The sequence below is a fragment of the Phalacrocorax carbo genome, chromosome 2 (assembly GCF_963921805.1).
Source record: "Phalacrocorax carbo chromosome 2, bPhaCar2.1, whole genome shotgun sequence".
Taxonomy (NCBI): domain Eukaryota; kingdom Metazoa; phylum Chordata; class Aves; order Suliformes; family Phalacrocoracidae; genus Phalacrocorax; species Phalacrocorax carbo.
This window is the reverse complement of record NC_087514.1, coordinates 137,761,939-137,783,101: the sequence shown is the minus strand read 5'-3', so window position 1 is coordinate 137,783,101 and position 21,163 is coordinate 137,761,939. Positions and strand designations below refer to the sequence as shown.

Sequence of the window (21,163 nt, the reverse complement as noted above, 5' to 3'; positions counted from 1 at the left end):
GCATTTAATTAAGTATGTCTTAATTAGTTGATGGTTAATATTCGTGAAGTCATTTTTTTCTAAGAAGCCTAAGCAGAAATGGTACTGCTTTCAGTGAAGACAAATACACTACTTTCTCACATCTGCTCATTATGCAAAAATGTAAGGAAAGTTGGCCTAATAGTTTAATGATAGGAAAACATCGTAGGATTGTAAACTGTTTGATTTGATGATTTGTGTGTGAAAATTTACTGTACTTTTGGTTTCAATGCAGAATTTCAACTAGTATCATACAGTTTATTCCTTATTAAAAGAAAAATTATAAACAGAGTACTTTGGCCCCTTAATCAAAAAAAACCATCCTGAATCTCATAAACATGGATGGAATTTTTTTCAAACAAGAAACTTGCACAAGCACATACACCTTAATCTTATTTACATGTTTATCATGACTGCACACACAAACCAGTGACATACAGAAAAGTCCACTGACTACTTCCCTTCCACTATGCAAATACTGGAAGATATGAATACCTTTTAAAATATAATCCTAATTTTTGAAATGTAACTTCTGAATTTTTTTTTTAAACAAACATTTGCAATGAAAAATGACTGATGATGGCAGGAACAAATACTATACAATAGGAAAACAGCTGGAGCTTAGGAGCCCACCATATCCAGTGTTCCTCAAATCAAAAGATAATAGCATGTCCACATACTTAAGAAAAAATCATGATCTTTTTAAGATTGTCTATTCCTTAATGAGCTGAAACACAACACTTTACAAGCATCAATTTCTTGTTGATAACCATGTGCAATTTTCCTCATACATTCACCTTATGGGAAAAGAAATTTTGATGAGTAGGAAGACAGTGGCTTCAAGAACTCCCACACCCATGTAGAAATCTAATTCCAACCATAGTACCTGGGTGCTTCTGCTCCTTCTCTGTAACCAAGCCAGTAAATGCTACTACTACACCTCAGCTACAGCTGAAAGAGTAGCATGTGTTTGCTAACACACCTGTTAGCAACGATGCAGAAAGAATGCAGAAGCAGATAACCCCCTGCGAGTGGTTTATAAGAAAGCTAAAAGATATGAAAGGCATTCTGCTACAGAGGTAAGACACTACTTGTTCCAAAACATCTTCCCTGTCCTTAAGATCACCCAAAGTTTCAATCATGCAAATTTCAAGAAGAGTGTGTCAGTGCTACGAAATCCAATTCAGTATTTCTTTCTTAATGCATCAGGTAAAGGTAAGGCTTTGCACCACATACAAAACTGTTACAGGAATTATTAAACCCAAATTAACAATCCTTACTCTGAAATAATGACAGCAATAAAGGGACAACTCTGAAACAAAAATGAAGAAAGTATTTTAAAATATGTACATTTCCTTCTAAAATTGTTTTAAGATGGGAAACACCTTTGGAAGTTCTTTGGATGTAACTAGTTAAAAATAATGAACTCAAAGCCTCAGATTAATTCTTACAGTAATTCCATTTTCATCTCTGGTAACAGAAGAACATATGTACCTCCATTTATATTAGAGTCATCTATCAGGATTACAGTTATGTAGATACAGTCTAAATTTAACAGAGGGAAATAAATACAAGGAAATTAATAGTATTTCTTTATCTAAATATTATTTTTTCTATGTAAAATGCAGTGTCATCTGTCCCATATGTAGGAAGGCTAGATAAAACAGTATGAAAAAATAATATTCCATAACTATGTTAAATCAGAAATATACAGTAACCTGAGGTGTTTGGCTGGGGGGAAAAAAAAACATCTTTTTTTCCCCACTAAAGCACAAACTTATTTATGCTTGAATTCTTTACTCAATGAGAATGAGAACTGTTCTGCTCTGTCATCTTAATAAAAAGAACATTTTGTTGTACCCATTTTCAAACTTTACCGCTTATTCCTTTATCTTATCTCTTACTTTCCACTATTCTTTGCTAGATTTACTCAGGTTGAAAAACTAAATTATATACGTTTCACCCAGAAAACATGGCTAAAGGTTTTCTAATTTTCCTTGTATTTATTTACATAACTTTCTAAGTGGTAGTGGTGACAGCAGCCACAGTATCAGTTCCCCCAAGCATACAGCAATCACTTGGCTACCTGTGAAGCTCCCACACTTGCGGTGTCTTACACTAACTATGGCTAAAAAAGTAAGACCGCCTTTTACCTGACACAATACTATAAGTTACTGAGTGAATTCTTTGTATTATGCATCAAAGACAATGGAAAACTCTTCTTGCAGATGATACCCTCTTTGAATTTTCACTATTCCCAATACCACTGAATATCCACCAGCATGAAAGGAAGCTGTATCTGAACTATTACTGATAATGTAAAGTATCACTGAAAAAGACTGATCTAAATAGGAATGCTGAAGGATTAATCCAAATTAGTTAAAATGGGACTTTGAAGGAGATTAGTTCATCTGTATTAACATTTCGTGTGGCTAACCTTATTCAGAATGAAAGAGAAAATTCTTAACAAATAGAATGAAGATCACCTTAATTCTGAATAAGAGGATTCACATTCATGTTTAATATAGTTTAACTAATACTATTTTTGCAGTTAATTTGGATCAACTTTCTTAAGTGTCTCCACACAGACAAGAAAAAGTAAACAAAAACTGAAACATGGTATGCCTTTAGCCAAAAATCTGCAATACTTCAATGTTATGCCATAGTAGACTTGTACCATGAGAATAGTAGTCTGATATTTCTAATAAAGAGCCCATCAGAATACTTGCCTAACAACAGGAGTAGGATTTTCCTACTGCTTGACAGGTAGCTGAAGCATTTTCACAGTTCATTTGCTAATGTAGTTTTACTGAGAATGATAAGGAACAGAGAATACAAGTGTATTGATCATAACCAAGTGCAGTTGCCTTCTCGTGTCAAATAAGCCAATCAAACGTCATCTTGACATGAAAGAAAAAGTAAGTTTGATGACAGGCTATGGTCCCATTGAGAATAAAATCAATATTAGTCATGGGACCAAGTGGGATCAATATGTCAGACCAATAGGCCATTTTAAGCGGGCTGGGGAAAGGAGGGGGAAAGTGCTGACAGAGCTAGGAAGGAACAAGAAGACACAGTGTGAATCTGGAGGATGAGATCACTTGAAAATTCAGTGTATTTCTAAGAACGCTTGGCAAAAGCACCAACTCACCTTAAAAAGATATTGCTGATCCCAAGATCAGATGGACATTCCCAATAAAGCCACAACGTATACGGTGACAAAGATATAAAAATATGACTTCAAAAACAAAATAAAAAAACTTTCTCCATTTTTTTGTAAAATGTTACAGAAATTCTATTGTGTTTAACAGTGGAAAAAAAAAATCCTTTGACAGACTTCAGAAATCTTTGTAGCATGATTTTGAACACTGGTAACAGTACAATTTAAAATACATGGATTTGAAAATACAATATGTATCTACTTTAGCCTATGTCTTTTTGTTTATTTAGAAAACAAGAAGTTTTATTCCCACTGGGAATTATATTACTATTTTGTCACTACTTGGTATTCTCATCCAATTTTTAAACTCATCAGATATGGACAAGTAGGGTGTTGTAGCCTTTAAAGAGGTTTCACAGGTATTTTATTGTAACTACTTTTTAATACATTTTTCCTTCCCCTCCAATAAGCAAAAAATTAAGTGGGGAACAAGTCCAGGAAGGGATGGGAAGTCAGGAATTTCCAACAAGCTCAGTTAGAAATGATGATTCTGGTGTGCTGATCTGAACTAGACTAACATTCAGGGATATGAGTCAGGAATAGAAGCATAAAAAGGAAATAATAGGCAAGAGTATGAAAACAGTAGCATGAAAACAACATGACAGCTCCGCTAGCATCAGTAGACTGACAGTGCTCGCCACAATCTTTTCAACAATTCCCTACACTGAGGTTCTAATCTGCATATATTAAATAGCTACCTTAAATGGCCTGTTTTTCAAGAAACACTAAATATCCATAACTTTCATGAATTTTAGGGTTCTAATTTTCTGCATAAATATGAGTTTTGGAGGATAAGTTTATAAATTTAAGCTCAAAGTTCATAAAGTTGCATCATAAATTGACTCATAAATACTCCAGTAATGCAGTTTCATCACCAAGTATTTTCCTCATATTTGGCCACCAACATTTTAATGTTATTCCCCTCTCTAATGCAAGGACATAACCCACAGCTGAAGAGAATGACTAATGGCATGCAGCTGACAGAATATTAGATTAATTTTTCAGTTTGTCAATTATTTAATATTTCACAACTATAAAGTGAATTTGCAGCAAATTTACAACTATACATTCATAAATACATGTGATACCTCTTGCCACACAAATATCCATGTAACTCAAAAGGCATTTTAAGAGAATAAGAAAAATTATTTTATATAGTAAAAGATGATTGCAAACATTTTCTTTGCATTATTCATCCACCTGAAGCTAGTAAAGAGTTGTCACTCTATATGTAATCTGACAGCTCAATTCAATCACAGTTAAAACACAGGACCCAAGAGGTGTAAAAAAGATCACTGCCACTGTCATGTTTACACATTTCTGAGAAACAGTTTTTTAACTAATTTCATGGATGCTTCTTTCCATGTCCTACTACTGGCAGATAAAATGCAGTCTTTGGAGAACACCTTTTTATCCATCTTGCAATGAACATCTTCGCATCATTAGAAGTGGAAGGCAGAGCATGTCTTTAGGCAGCTCAGACTGAATTAATCTTGTCTTTTGGAAACATTTCCTCTCTATAAGACTAAAACGAACCCATCCTTTTGACTTTTCCTTTTTTCCTGGCCTCTCAGTATATAGATTCAGGGAAAGAGCTCTCAGAAAATCAACCATAGGTAAATGCCACTACATCTTATAAAACTATGCTAAATGAAGGAAATACAATAACATTGTCACACAAGAAAACCAAGGGTAGCAGGACCACATCTGCAAGTATAGGGACATGAAAACTTTTCTACTTCGTTAATAAATTATACAGACTAATGCCTACAGTCACAGAAATTTGACAGATTTCACTGCAGATTTGCACCCACTCAGAGAAATCAGCTTCACCCTGGAAATAAAGCTCCCTTCCGCTACTTTGTAGTATCACTGGTTTTCTAGAAGCCTCCTACAAGATTTAAGAAGCTTCTAGCTAGCATTATTCTACTTTTTCCTCTCTTAAAAGAAAAGCCGTTCTGAGACAGTCAGAACAAGAGTTTTGATGTAGTTTCTACTTAATATATTTTTCCTGTAAAACACTAATGCAGCAATTTTCTGTTTATAAAATAATATCACTACCAATAAAGGATGTCTCAAATCAGTAAAATTAAAACCAAACATCTGATAACTCCTAAGGTGAGATTTACATAGCTAATCCATAAATTACCCCCAAAATTATGTCAAGAAACCAAACAGCAGTAAATGCCAGAATTAAAGTTGCATTTGTATATTGCAGTTTTTTAAATTGCATAATCACACACTTATTATTTTTCCACTGGGTCCCTTCCTCCTTCAGCTCACAGATTGGAAACTCCTTAATGAGTAGCTATTTGGTATCTTTAGTTTTATTCTCTTTGTTCAAGGCATGAGCCTATGTTTTATTTACCACACATTAATTAGAAGTGTTATTAAAACAGAATTGGTAATTTTTCTAAGATCTTTCTGTCATGGCTATCAGACACCCACTAATACATTTATTTGCAGAACACTCAAGATGTGACAGGTCAGTATTATTTATATTCTGCTGATGCTGAACAAAAGTGAAGCAAAATTAAACCCTGAAGAATGAGCCAACTAAGGCTAGTTGTCTCAAAGACAAAGCATTCATTACTACAAAATGCCCATTTAATCCCCAAAGGACATCTATCCATTTCACAAATAAGTAGCTGTTTTTGTGGGGAAAATGTAATGTAGGCACAATTAAATAATTAAAGACTTCCATCTGACACATTCACATAAGGACTAGAAAAACAACCTTAATTCCCTAATGTTTGAGCACTTGGCTTTGCAACCTAAAATACTTAATTTTGACGTAATATTTCTTTCCAATTTTATAGTTTAAAACAGAAGCCAAATGAAAAACAGTACTTCTGGCACAGGTGTTACACTGACTCTGGACACTTACTGCTCTGCCGGGTGATCTCATGGGACAAAAGCAGGAGCAGACTATAATGTGATGCATTCCAGCTCTAGACACCATAAATTTCTTTCTCTCTTCCCCTTCCCTGGCTTCTTATCCAGCCTTATTTTCTCCAAACACTAATCCTAGTCTGTCACCCATCACCTGCTGTCCCTTTCACCTGGCCCTGCCAAGTTCTCTCCAGTTGCTTGTCAAATCTTCCCTTGGATTAACCACCACCAGACTGAATCCTTCCCCAGATTCATTCCTAATCCCAGCCATGTAGAGACATTTTATAACTTCTTTGAGTTCCTTACTCACTCTCAGTAAACTGTCCTGGAGGAAACGAGGGTCAAATCCTACCTTTCCCCAGTTCTTAACCTCATCACTTGGTCAGTATCAGTTTCTCCCTCTTGTCTTCCCTCCCTCTTTTCACCAAATCCCAGGTACAAATCTATTCCTTTCCCTCTGCAACAGATCCGTGACTCTACATAGCTGAAACCAGGCCAAAAGCTACCCGCACCCCAAAATCTGTACCAGATCACTAGGAACATTGGAGAGATGGGGCTCCTCAGTTGTTTGCTCTGACTTGGAGAAATCATTGTGGCTGAGTATGTTTTACTCATAGTTTGAAGTTTTCTTAAGTATTCAGCAGAGATGGTGCTTGTGCAGTGCACAGGAATTACAAGAATTGCAAAATGACACAGATTGATTTCTTCAGGCTCCTTAAGTTTCCACTGGAACAGTTATCTTGTGAAATCAAATAGTTCCTGGCAGATAAGAGTGGTTTTACATTAATCAGTACTCAACGCAAATTATGATCCGAAAGAAAGGTCAGACAATGAGCTGCTTAAGGCTGGAAGTACTGAGAATAAAATTCCTATTTATTCTGGCTCAACGTGACTGGCTAATGAAGATGTTTTAATCGTAACCATTTATCAACACACTAGTTTCACAGATTTGAAGTTTGATAACATTTATTAAGAATGTTTATCATTAGCATGCAGATAGTCAGAAAATATGAATAGGCCTGTGCAACCTTTTTCTCTCAGATGGAAAATTGTCTCTCATCAAATCTAATGAGAGGATACTGTCTTAGAACATTTTATCATAAAGATGAATGATTAGTACTATGTAGTATAATCGTCTAAGAAAGTGGTATTTAATTTATAAGTAGGTCACATTATTAATACATATAATTTTATTAAATGTATCTTTATCTCTTCTATGTTTTGTAAAAATATTTAAAATATTTTCTGAATCTGTTCTAGGGGTTAACACCTGACACACAAATTCAAAACCAAAGAAATTCAATACTGAGTCTATAGATCCAGTTTTCTAATCCATCAGTAAGTCCATAAACACCTTTTTTTCTTGTTTCATAACAGCATAATTTGAAGTAACAAATGGAAAGATTGTAAAGCATTAAACCGACCTTCCTAAAAACCCAAGTGTTTTGAAATGTATCTACAATTATCCCTCTCTGTATTCTTACTATGATGAAGCTTGGAGTCTAATCAGGATTGGGTTCCTGGTTTGCAGGCGGCTATGTAAATCAAAATTTATGCAACAAAATCCCGCCCCCTAATGTGCCTACTGCTATTACACGCAGTTCTTGCAATAGCCTACTTTTCCATCTGGTTGTGCCATCAAAAACAAAAGCAGGTTACTAACAGCATGCATCATACGAAACATATAATTGCACTCTCTGTGGTGTATTTCCAAAATATTTGTGCTTCCCGCTATGGCAACTTCTACTCCTTGATGTCCAATAAATTTTAAGTACACCAGTCTAGCTTCTCTGCAAAGATGTTATAGTACATTTTAGAAGCAAACATGCCAAAACTCAGCAAACTCATCAGTAAAATTATAATCTCTGACACAAGAAAAAGATGTTGGAAATTAAGCTCTCCCACCTATTTTTAACTTAGTTATATCCTTTATGAACATTAATGTCTCTGAAGGTATTGGCCATACCAAGTGCAACTCCGTCTTCAAAAATATATGACAAATTGGAAACAAGGGTCTATTGCACTGTCACAAGTGATAATTGTTTATTGCACTATGCAGACGAAACTCTGGTTTTGTTTTTCTTATCCCTTTAATTGAAATAATCGCACCTCTTTCCAGGCCAACTATTAAAGACATTGACAAAGCAAGTGATGTATTTATGTCATCCCATATAATGAAATCACTTCATACTATACAAACACTAAAAGCATCCATCTTATATGGAACTTAACAGGGATATTTTCACTTTCCTAATGTCAAGATGAGAGACAAAAAGGAACTGGTATGACATATTAAATGTGACCTTTTATTGACGAAGAATTATCAATTATCAAATTTCCTGAAAACTGAAATGGGATAGTTTAAGCAGTAGCATGCACTAATTTTTTCTTATATTCCTTTATACTAAATAAAGCAAATCTTGTTAAAAAGAAATGCCTTAAAAATCCAATGCTCTGAAACACAATGGCCTAAGAGTATCAGTTTTAAGGTCCTTTAAACAGCCTGTACTTTACCCTCAGTAACAAATGCTTACATACAACAAACATCCAATAAACATATTCAATAGTGTTTATGTAACTAGACAAATCAAAGGGAAAAAAGGACTGGGTTATAAATGTCATATCCTTTGTATTTACAGCAAAGAACAAAGTATGCATTTGATTTAAATGCCTCAGATGGTCAGCCAAAAAGCTGTCAGGCAGAAAAGAACAGTTCAAATCAATTCTGTAATGACATTAGCTAGGAAATTAATATTGGGAAATGATGACTAATGCCCATATAACCAAGTTCCTGCAAGCATAAGGCAGTATGCGCTGAAAGAAACTGTCATTAGCTACTCTATTATTCTACTAATTGACTGCTGAGCATTGGCCAGATTTTGGTCTGGGTTCTCTTACAGGATTAACTCAATAATTCAATGTAATTCGAATTTGAATCTGGCTCTTCATTCTTTTCAAAGAACTAAGTCATGAAGTGACACAAAGTAGGTGTTTTATTATTAAATAATCATTATAAATATCCAACCAGTCTCATGGTTTCTTCATTCAATGCATATAGCCCCACAACAGAAAGGGCAGAATTAGACTCTTTATACCCAGGCGCACAGCTTCTATTGATTTTCTTTTTGTTTCCCATTATGAAAATTAATGAAGACCAGGAGCTACTCATTTAGCATTTATTTGATTCAAACCATAAATATACAGAAAGAGCTAATTTTTAAACAGGCCAAAATACTGTAAGTAAAAATGGTTGCACCAGCTGATCTTCAGTTTTTCCTCAAGTTTATTCTATGTATTTGATTAGGTGCCTATTGCAAGAAGATATAAACCCACAAGCTAAAAATTAAGAAACAAAATACAGATGTTGATCAGGAAATTACACAAGAAAATTTAAACTACATGAAGAACTTTTATAAACTTTTCTGCAAAGTAAAAATCAATAAAAGGAATACAAGAAATATTTCAGGAATAAATATTTCTAAGTCTAGAGGAAAACAGTGGAGCAATTAAATCCTATAGGATTGTCATATAGCTGAAGTATGGTGTCTTCAGTCAGTCACACTAGCTGAGAATAAACACAGATAAAGGAAATGTACACTGGTTCATTTTGGACAGTACAGGGTCTGAGCCACTCCATACAAAGCATCTAAAATAACTGGTTTGAAATTAGTGTCTTAACAAAACTATCTAGTTTACCTTCTATATCTTTTAATTATCTGCCAACATCATTGTTTTGCTCCCCAGTATTGCAAACAGGATGGAGCCCACCCATGTTACATGAGGATGTACTGATGTCACTGGTGGTTTGAATTGGTGCTCCAGTCTCAGGAAGACCAGACCTGCATCGCCCCTGTACTTCCAGGTGCCAGAAAATAGCTACTGGCACTCAGCTACATCAGCACACATCACTGCCTAGATGACTTCAGGAACAACTTGCTACTTCAAAGAGTTGTAGGAATTTGCATGTACAGGAAGAGCCTTGCTGTTGCCATGGATTCCTCTTCTAAGGCTAGTCATCTCTCACAGCTGTGAGGCAGGAGATGGCAACGAGTCCATCCCTTCCCCCTATAGAGCTAACTGTAACCCAACAATTATTGAGCTTGAACAAGGTCTGGAAGAAATTTGCCCTTCAAAAGTGCGATTTGTTTTATCCAGAGTAACACATGCAGTGGTACAAAGCCCGGTATTTTATAAAGGCTGCAAACCAATTTATTATTTACACAGTCCTACAAAATGAGCAAGTAATTTCAGCCTACTGTCTGAGGATCAGAAGCTGCAGAATTCAGCACAAAGATAAAAACCTAAAAAAAAATAATGAAAGAACCAGCATTTTGTGGGCATTTTCAGCAGTAGCTAATTCTGCAGAGTTTTATTTCAGAAATTATTTTGCCCTATTTACATATGAGTAGCACTAATGTATCTGTTACAGAGTGAAGTGGCCACCTTTCCTACTATAGCCTGAGTCTTTAAATAATACAGAAATATTTTTGAAATGGTATTCTTCATAGATTGCTATAGCTACAGAGAAATAGATCAAATGTATCTGTTGTGAAATCATTCTTCTGAACTGCATTTAAGCACTTAATAGATAATATATACATACCTCTGTGTGTGCATGCATGCAAGTATGCCATATATACTACACATATATATAAATAGATGAATTTCAATTGTATCATTAGCAAAAGTCAATCTATATTAGATTACCAGATATCATGGAACATTAGCCACAGATCTCTAATTATTAAAATAATGTATATGATGGAGGAATGCTGATCAGCTTCTGTCCAGTCTTGGAGTTTCCACACAACCGAAATAAGTTTTTTTCACCTGAAGGAGCTCCTTCATAACATTTCCTGGAAGACTGACTAAGAATATTTATTCTGAAAAGGTTCTTTCCACAGTAGAAGGCTGAAGTTCCATTTATATAATAAAATACATCAAAGTTCATTATAGCCTCTGCAATGACAACCTGGGGTACTGACTGTCATATTTTTTTTCAGCCTGAATGAAAATTCTGATTACTGCAATCCGCCGTGGAAAGAGAATGACAATCATAGGCCTCCAGCAGCAACACAGGAGGATAATCTATTGTTTGCTGTTGTCTCAAAGGCTGTAATGACTCTTATCTTTACACCAAATTGAAGAGAGAAGCTCATTCCAATTATATAAAACAATCTCATGAACACTGCTACTTGATTCTAATTGTGAAGTAAAACACCCAGGTCAAGGCATGCTATCCCAACTAATTATGCTTTAAACATATAGAACAATGCAACAGTCAACAGAAAGAGAAGATACCCATCAGTGTGGGGTTTATCCTACGTTAAAGCAGTACATATACAGTACAATGCTTATTCTGAAAATTACAACCCCAGCCTTTTACATTTTATAAAGCAGAAGCCAAGGGGAAAATACAATTTTGTTTCAATATACTTAAGTTCCTTTGATCCAACCCCTCCTATCCAGGCACTGAGTTAACATTGGCTAATTAATTCATATGAACTCAAAAAAAAAAAAAAAGCCCTTGAAGATACTGAAGAGCGAAGAGCGAGTATTGAGATTAGTTTAGTTTAAATAACATAGCAAACTTAGTTGATAATGCTTTCCACACATTGTTTCCCTTCGCAGTCATTTTTACCTGTAAAATTGAATGCAATTCTCTGCTTGCCATTTAGATCAAAATTATAGCAACACATGATTATCATACAAATTATGTATCCTGTTAATTAAACCCACAGTCTTTAACTGACAGTCAACGTAGTCCTCTCCCAGAAGGGCTCAAAGAACACTGAATATCACAAATTTCATGTGATGATTGATTTAAAACATGATGTTTAGACAATGGAAGTGTAACATTCTCCAAACTTTATTTCACTGCAAACTACCTTGCAGGTGTGGGCTTGATGTAAAACATGCCTGACTGCAAGGTGCTGCTCTCCTAGATTTAGCAGAGCAGAATCTGGATGCCCGCAACAAGTGATTGGTGAAGAAGGATACCAGGGGTAACCTGTGCCAGGGTGGGAGGCCAGAGTACTACATGGGAGCTACCTGAGAAGTGGTGGTGGTGTGTGTTTAGAGGAGCCTTTAAGAGCTGCCAACAGGATTTTCAGTGGGTTGGTGCTGTGGGAGGCAAAGTAAGGAGATGCTTGAGGAGAGTTAGCTTGGAGGGAGAGACTACAGAAGTTGGTGGGTCCTTGCTTTGTACTTTGTTTCCTTCTACTGTATTGTGCTAACCTCTCTCAGGAGAGACCTAAGCCAAAGCCGCTTGGTATTGCTAGTGAAGATCACAGATCTTTACTAAGAGAACAAAGGGATTTCAAGGAAGAGCTGAGGCAATCCACTACATTACTGTCCATTACTTTTGCTCTGCCAAAAGGTATTGAGCACGTATCTTTGTGGGTGATTGAATCTCTGCAAAACAAACCATAATTGCAATTTATTTTCTCCTTTCTTTGAAGCTGTGTCCACAACTCTTTAATCATAAAAACTGACAGGCACGTGGCCAAAGCCCAACGTATCATTCCTTCTGGGACAGATTGCTGATATAGGCAATGTATAATGCCATATAATTACAGCAATGTATAACACCATATAATTCAGAGAGGCAGATAGACAAAGATTAGTACTGGGAGTAAAAAAGTTAATCACAAGTCTTCCAGGTCAAATTTGTCCAAAACCAAAGCCCATGCAGTATAGAAAACAAATACCATGAATTTGAAACACAACAATAGAAAATACCATATATATAAAACATATCTCAGAGTTTAGTAGCTTGATTGCGTGCTCCAAGTGTATTATGGGTACAATAAATTACAGTCAATATAAATGTATTACAATTTAGTAAGAAATTAGGCTAATCAGAAGTTAGTCATGTGAGCAAATACTACTCCTCAAAACCAAAGGTAAACCAAACTATCCATAATCTAGCAAAGTTAAAAAATACACTCCATTTTTGTTTTATAGATTTTTTTTTTGCTATTAGAGAAAAATTCAGAATTATTTATGAAACACTTTTATTTATGAGGAAGAGGCAATTTTTCATCTGAAAACCTATACAAACAAAATTTCATATAGTTTCAGTATCGTTGCCAAGAAATTATCTACACTGTGAAGAGAAATTTTCTGAGAAAGGGTCATAAAATGTAGTAGATTCTATATTGAAATTCTATGCTAATCTGTTTCTGAGCTGTAAAAATGGTTACCAGGTCTCTTAGGTGTATGCAGAAAAATAAAGCTTATACTCTAAGACAAACATTTCCAATTTAAGCCCCAAATCTCAACTATGACCCAAAATGTACAGCATAAAAGCTCAAGATTTAAATCTCTCTATAATCAGTTCTTATTACCTTGGTCCAATTTAATTACAAAATATTTTGTGCAGCTGTTAAACAGTCATCAGAGGTGTACCCTTATCTATCCTCTTCAGGGAGTTAGAAGTCTCTTACCATAACTACACTGTAGTCAGTACAATTACTTTAATTCATATGCTGCTCTAGACTATGATATTACTAACGAATAAGAAATTTTCTCGCAAGAGTAATTCATGAGTCTTCTATAGATTAAAGTATTTTGAAAGCAGTTTTCAAAACTGGCTTTCATGACTATGTCATGCAAAATCTGTTTTCTTTCACAGAGTATAACCGAATAATGGTGGCATTTTTTTTTGACCTTTTGAAGAAGCAAGACAGCTCGGACTGTCAAACCAACTCCATAACATACATCAAATGATGCTTCTTAATAAATGCATTATTATTTTTCTTCCAGCTATACTTACTGAAATGTGTCTTACTTTACTCACACTTTATTTGGTTCTGGGCTCAGAGGATTAGTTTTATTAGTGGGATTACATCAGGGAATTCAGTCAAGTCATTGCAGGCATGAGTCTGACTTACTGAAAATCAATAGCTGTTTTCTACTTTTCTCATAGTGTGTTCAGGAACCTTTGGAAACCTACGATGTGTAGGTGAAGGAGCTTGATCCCAGAGCAACTAGAGGGCCTGCCCTTCCTAACCAGTACCAAAGGACATATCTTTCTATTCCAGAAAGCTTGGTTTTAAGGGCTGAGAAGGCTGAGAACAACAAAAACTGCTACCATTTTGGACTACATTTTAGCGTCTTCGCTGTACTTGGTGTGGACCATGGGAAAAAGCATCTTACCATCACTGTTGATGCAGACGACTACAGGAACCTGCGTACCAGGGCCACATGGCTTCTCATTGTCAGGAATGCACTCCTCCAGCCCCACGATTCTCCAGTCGTAGCAGGAGGGCTCCTCACAGGGGATGGCTTCCAGCAGGTGAGGGCAGTTTCCCGTTCCTCCTGTAGGCTCATTAGTGATGCGTCGTTTCCTTAGTTTAAAGCCTGAAATGTCCGTGAAAATATAAAGGGCAGAATAATTCAATTCTAAAATATGAAGAGATTTTTACCTATCTACACCTGAGTGAACTGTTCTGTTTCTCTTCCATGTAAAAGACAACACAGACAGTGCAACACTGCATTCTAGATAACTGGGTAGAACTCTTTAAAGAGGAAAAGAGGTAAAAACTTAACAAGAGCATTACAGGTTTTAAGTTTATGCAGTAAACTTTGCCTTAAACCCCTGTTTATCCAAGTCATACATACCCCAGGAGGGAAACAGGCGTCTTTTCCTGTGTATTACACTTGCTGGATTCATCTCATCTAAGAAATCTTGACTACATTGCTGGGTTGCAATTTCTCAAATATATTTTTTGTTTTCTTCTCAGATATCTTCCAACAGGTATGGATTATCCTCTTAATTAAATTATAATAAATATTACTTTAAAAATAGAAATTCTACATATCTTTAATTGTTTTTCTCTAAATTGAAGAGATTAACCAAATTATGTCCAAATGGTTTACTGAGCCTGCCACAAAGGGTGGATATAATTTCAAAAAAAGAACTCCAATGTCCACTGCAACAAAGGAGGCAAGTGATTCACAGTAAAGGGCCATTCCTGAAATATTCAGAGAAACCTGCTGCTAAAACTGCAAGTGCCTGTACAACTTTTACATCATCCTCTCAGAAGAACTGTCAATGCAATTATAAAATAAAATACAAGTATTTCCACATAAGAGAAAAACATTGACAGTTGAGAAAAGATCCCTGGCCATGTGCGCAGGAATAAAACCTTGAATAAAGTACATCCTAATACATTTCCATTAGACAGGTGTCCAAATCAGTCTCACAAACCTACACATTATCCATTAAAAGGTGGCAGATCTGTCTTTGATGGAACGGTAACAGAAATAACAGCTTACTTGACAGCTGTACTCAAAGGAGACTTAATCCAATAGGCTTACACACTGGACTGCTTTTTCCTTCTTGAATTGATCAAGGTTGGGTCACATTACTGTGAGATGGCATTGTAAAACTTGTGTTATTGCTGCCCAGACTGAAGTGTAGCTAGCAGTATACCAGGAAGAAGAAACTAAGCTAACATGGTAATTACAGTTGCTCCTTCAAAGTGGACATACGTGGCTGCCCTTTCTTATGGGTGTTTTCCATCAAGGAACCAAGTCTGGATTCTGACCCTTTGTCAGATAATGACATTGCAGAAATGACTAGGCAAGTTTTTCTCATTTACAGCCAGAAAACTTCTTACATGAGGTCCCTGTCACTGTATTCTTGATTCCCTATTTTGATGTCAGGTTACTACAATCTGCTCTGCATAGGAATAAACTGTGAAACATGAAAATTGAAACCAGCACATATGTCATCAGTAAGACAGTGTCAATTATCAACAGCAAATTGCCAGAGCATGCTTTACAGTCTACTGGTGAATTCTTAAGCTATTACTGAACTGTAAATCTCTGAGTGACTTAGACACTATGCACCTCAAAGGCTGCTTCTGTCCTCCTTTTGAGACAGTGCCAGAATTGTAATTTGAACACATACACAAACTGTACCCCTTTTCAGTTTGAGAGCAAGGTTGGAAACTGAAATTGACCTGTAGAAACCCAAACTGACCTTGAGAGCCTAATAAACAGCTACATTTTTGCCAGCCTTGGTGGAGCAGTAATGCTAAATATAGTCCTAATTCAGTGTCCTTTTTTCATGCTCAGAGGCACTGGATATACCCTTCTCAGTACAAAATTTAGTACACTTGCATAGCCAGAGGTACCTAGTGGCTTAGGAATATGAAATAATCACCATTAAAAGGCTTTGCTGAATTTTTACATACCCTTCTTGGCCTGAGGGTCATCACAGCTTTCATAGGTACATGGTCCCCAGGCTGACCATGCTGAGGTCTCACACTCTGTAGGACAGGGGATATGGCACAGCTGGGAGGTGCTGGGAAGAGGTCCTGTACACAGCCTACGGTCCACTGGCCTCGAGGCTGTCAAAACAAAGTCAACACATTTCTCACGTGTCACTAGTCATGATCCTCAGCTCTAAGTGGACAGAGCTATCCTTCATTCAGAAAGGCTGCTATCTCATCATTTTAATCTGATGAAGTGATAGAAAAATGCCTGTCTTGAAAAAAATGAAACAGAAGTCAGTTTACTCTCTGCATGAGCAGAGCCAAATCCGATTACATGGAGTCAGGAAGACTGTAGATATTGCAGCACCCTCTCGAACCTAGTTCTTTCATTTAACGGATAGATTATGTTACTAAAATAGTTGTTCACATTGCGTTCTGTGTAAATCAATGTCCTGCTGTCTTATTGAGTATGTCTTCACTTAAGAAACTGAACAAAAAGCTGTATAAATCCCTTTGCTCCTGTATGATACTATAACTTCAACAGGCTGGTTAATTAATATTTAGGAGACTATTTTTACCTGAAACACAGTTAAAATTATGAAAAAGATTTTTTCTTTTACTCTAAAGACATTCAACCGTACACTTAGCAATATGACTTGTGCAGTAGGAGCTTTAGTTCAAGAAAGGCTTTGTTTTAGGTACATACATGGTTTACATATAATAAAAAAATATATACATTATATATTTAAAATAATTAAAACTCTGCAAAAGGCAATTGATTTTTTCACTAAAGTATTATTAATCTATAATGACACATGCGAAGACAGATTCTTCTGTTCTTTCAGGGTCAATAACCCCTGGAACAGGCCAAAATCACCCTGCTCCTTTCTTCTGAATTCCCAGATTATACAAATAATAGGACAACTCTATAAGGCACCGAACTCTAAAACAAAATGTACCATTTCATTACAAGCAAGATTTTAATTCTCTTTCATAATATAGGACTTGACAAAATATTAAACTAAGCAGAGAATATCTGCTCTAAGGCAAAGTGAATCCTGCCATACTAATTCACTTTGGTTGATTGAAGAAACATGCAATTCCTTAACTTAAAACACTCTTATCCTACTCCCTCAGCATTTTTTCACAGCAAAGTTACCTCATTAATTTTCTGCCACCACTACAAATAATCTCTTTTGATGGAAAGAGCTCTCTGATGAAATATATTCTGAAATAAGTTCAGAATATGACAAAACATCCTTCTGAAAGGTGAGATCAATAACCACAGATGTAATGTTAAAGTAATCACCAGGTTGTTAAAGTATGGTCTCATTTATAGGTATATCTAGGTCTCATATATATAGGTCTCATTCAGGCTTTCTAAGTAGATGATCTTTCCAGTTACAGAAAAAGCATTCAATTCTCACTTTTTGAGGGGGAAAGGGAATGAAAAACCATCATCCTATTCTGGTTTCCCATGTTGCCTCCTTTGGCACAGTTTTACACTGTGTTGCTCCACATAATGAAGGTATGAAGATGGCAGACAGTCATTCTACATTACTGCCTCCAGCTCACCAATCTCTTAACACAAAATAATACAAGAACAAATATCCCAACATTTGCATAATGCTATGTTGGAATTAAATTTTGTGACAGAACATTGAATTTTACAATAAATTTGACATGCACACCTAAAGTGCATGATAATCACAACATAATATGCATATCTTGTGTAGAGCATGGGTATAAATAAACATAATTTGCCTGTAATTGAATTTGTATTGAATAGTTCCTAATAAAAAAACAGTAAGTAATTGCTAACCATACTTTTTTAGCCTTGATTTAATCAAGGAATTGCCCAAGTGAGACAGTTGAAATTAAGGGTCAATTACACCCTTGAGACGCAGCCTTGCTTCAGGGAACAGAGAAAGTGTTCTGAGGAATGCCGTGCTTCATCTCCAGCCTGCATCACGATAAAGCACTTACCATCACACTAGTTCATAGGATGTTACTCAGTAAAGCAATAAAGACCTTTCATCAGAAGCCTTAAATAGCAGATTTTCATATCACAGATATTCCATATCACAACCAGATTTTTTTTAAAACTGTCAATAGAAGGTACTACTGTGCTACTGTCGCAATCCATTTGGCTTCAAACTAAATTTGTGATGGCAATGAAATTCTAATGAGGAATTGTGATTGTGTTTGGCTTTAAAGAGGCTGACTTAAGTAATAGGAACGTTATTTCAATTTTTTTTGGAGGTATCTGTCCAGTAAAATTCTAGGTCTTACCAGTAAACATTGTTAAATAAACTTATCGTGAAAATACCTAGTGAAAATATCTGCCTCTTCCATCATTCACTAGAATGTAGGGGAAGAAAGAAGTGCTTTGGGGACAGGTAAACGGTATCAATAAATCTCTCAATATGCCAAAATGTTATTGAAATGCTGTTCTTAGAATGTAAGTGATGTACAAATGTCTGCTACCAGATCTGTTACATATTGCATTTAAAACAAAGAATTCAACAGCAGGACAGCCGAGTTATTAAAAAAAATTTTTCATCATTGAAAACTCAGGCTCTACTTCATCCAGGATTACTCAGAATTCTTTCTTTGAGATGACAGTAAAATAAGAAAACTTAGCCTTGCCAGGGTATCTTAAGAACATCTTGCTCCCATTAATTTAAATGGATTTATTTCAGAATCACAGAAGTGTGAATGAGGTCAGCTTTTGCTGCTTATTGTTTAGCAAAGACGCTTTGAGAGAAGATTATGCTGGATGCAGAAATTTACAGCTTGAAACCTTGTCTTATCTCTGTCCATTCATACTCTCTTGTGGCAGCAATAAAGATTGTTCTTTACTCCTCGGCAGTGATGCTGAATGCTGATTAGACTGTGTGTAATACTACAAGCTCTGTGTGGAATTTCACCAAATTTGGGGCCAAAAATGGAAAGAACAGTGAATGCATTTTGATAATCTCTCTCCTTCAGTCTAACTAAAAAACTTAGACTCAGTTTTCAATGAATTTCAGGTTTGAGGTAGGGACCTAAAAACTAAAATTAGATTCAATAACCATGCCCTCAAATCATATACTGTTAGGAAAATGTAGCTGAATATATTTTATACCCCTGTAAAACACCTCCCAGAATGACTGCATTTTAAAATGAACTGAAAAGGAAAAACACTGTTCTGCTCTTAAGCATTTGCTACATTTATCAAGGTCTCAACCTCCCCATTCTTCTCCAGGAATGTTCAACAGCCCAGTAACGACTAGGCTGGCAAAGAGAGCGAATTTTTATGTGGCTGCATCAGCATAAGCAGACACAGCTTCATATTCCTCCTCTTGGTCATTTGTCGCACTGGTTCCACAGCAAACAACAGAAGGAAATTTCTTCAACTAAAGTGCCCTCACTCAAAAAAAGCAAGAAAAACCCAAGCCCAAAACACATTATGACTGACCAACAGTGAAAGAGTACATATTCTTCCCCCCGCTTTCTACAATGCTGAATGCTGTTGCCAAAAGCCAGCAGATAATTCAGGACCTGATTCTTTAAGCAACTGCACAACTCCATGCATGTAAGCAGTTCCTCCGTGTTTAACAGGGCAACGAGTATGTGTTTGCAGATGTAGAATAAATTTATGTCCATAAAGGAACATTCCTCCCATCCTTATTCTACACTGAGGGTTTTAAAGGTGATTGGAAGAAGATGACACAATCTACCTCATAGGCTTACCATGAGAGAAACTTCCTGACTAAACCAGTTAAATAGGTGAATAGAGATGAAACAATTTAAGTCAATGGAAAGTAAATGGAAGAATGACAGTGGCCTCCAGGAATATTGTCAGCTGCCTAATTACTACACCCAATACTCCCTCTTCTTCCTCAAGTCTAAATTTATGAATTCAGATAGGAGGTAATACAGATCTGAACGCCGTAAGGGATTCTGGTTCAGCTAAGTATTAAAAGCTCAAATTCTTACTGGAGCCCTAATTCAGTCTTTTAAATCTACAAAAGGAACTGGAAATAGCAGCTGTGCTGAACGCAGGGAAGCAAGTCCCGGTGCTCAGAATAGAGAGGAAAATCAGTCACTTGCTAAAACAGTTCAGGAGCGGAGCAGGGAACTGTCCTGGCATCCTAGCTGGCTCATGAAATTCCTTAGTTTGAGTTCAGGCCTGTCACTTTCAAACTTATCTGAAATTTCCTGAGAATGCACAAATCCATTAAACTATTTCAGAGCTATATAAATATGTTAATTATACACATACAGCCAATGTAGTACCCCCGAAAGGGACGTTGCTTCCTTTGCATGCTTTTGATTGAAAGGCCAGGTCGGAGGCCTTAATTACCTACCTGTTATTTCAAAAGTGATCGATAGCAGAGGTGCAGCACTAGCCTTCGACTTGCTCTGTGACTGACTTTCTGAAATAACAGGGAAACGCCACCGTGAGTATATGAGAATGGAGGTCTTCAAAGCAGCCCCACCGAGACAGCATTCACTACAACCAACAGTAGACTGCACTGAAATAAGGGCGTTTCCCCACAGCTAAAACTGGTAGGTGTCTCCCCCAGCTTTTTCTCATCCTTAAATTACTCATAGTTTTCAAATGGTATTGTTTTTAGAGGCACTGATTTGCTTGTTCCTAGGAGGGCCTGGAGAGCAGCTCTTGCCCACAGTGAATCCAAGATGGGAGGGGAGAGAGAGGGAGGATGAATGGAGAAGTAGCTCTTCTGAAAATCTGTCCCCTAATATGGAAACACCCCAGAGCTCCTTTTTAAACTAAGACCCACTTCACCCCTAGTTTGAG

At 36.3% G+C, this 21,163-nt stretch overlaps 1 protein-coding gene across 1 annotated transcript in view; it reads right to left on the bottom strand.

Moving 5' to 3' along the window:
• Positions 1-21,163, bottom strand: part of THSD7A (thrombospondin type 1 domain containing 7A) — a 300,628-nt gene that overhangs the window by 86,936 nt on the left and 192,529 nt on the right. The window contains exons 7-8 of the mRNA XM_064444530.1: positions 16,336-16,491; positions 14,291-14,494 (exon numbers count right to left, since the gene is read on the bottom strand). Of these exons, the coding sequence (XP_064300600.1) occupies positions 14,291-14,494; positions 16,336-16,491 (360 nt within the window). The remainder of the gene's footprint in view (positions 1-14,290; positions 14,495-16,335; positions 16,492-21,163) is intronic.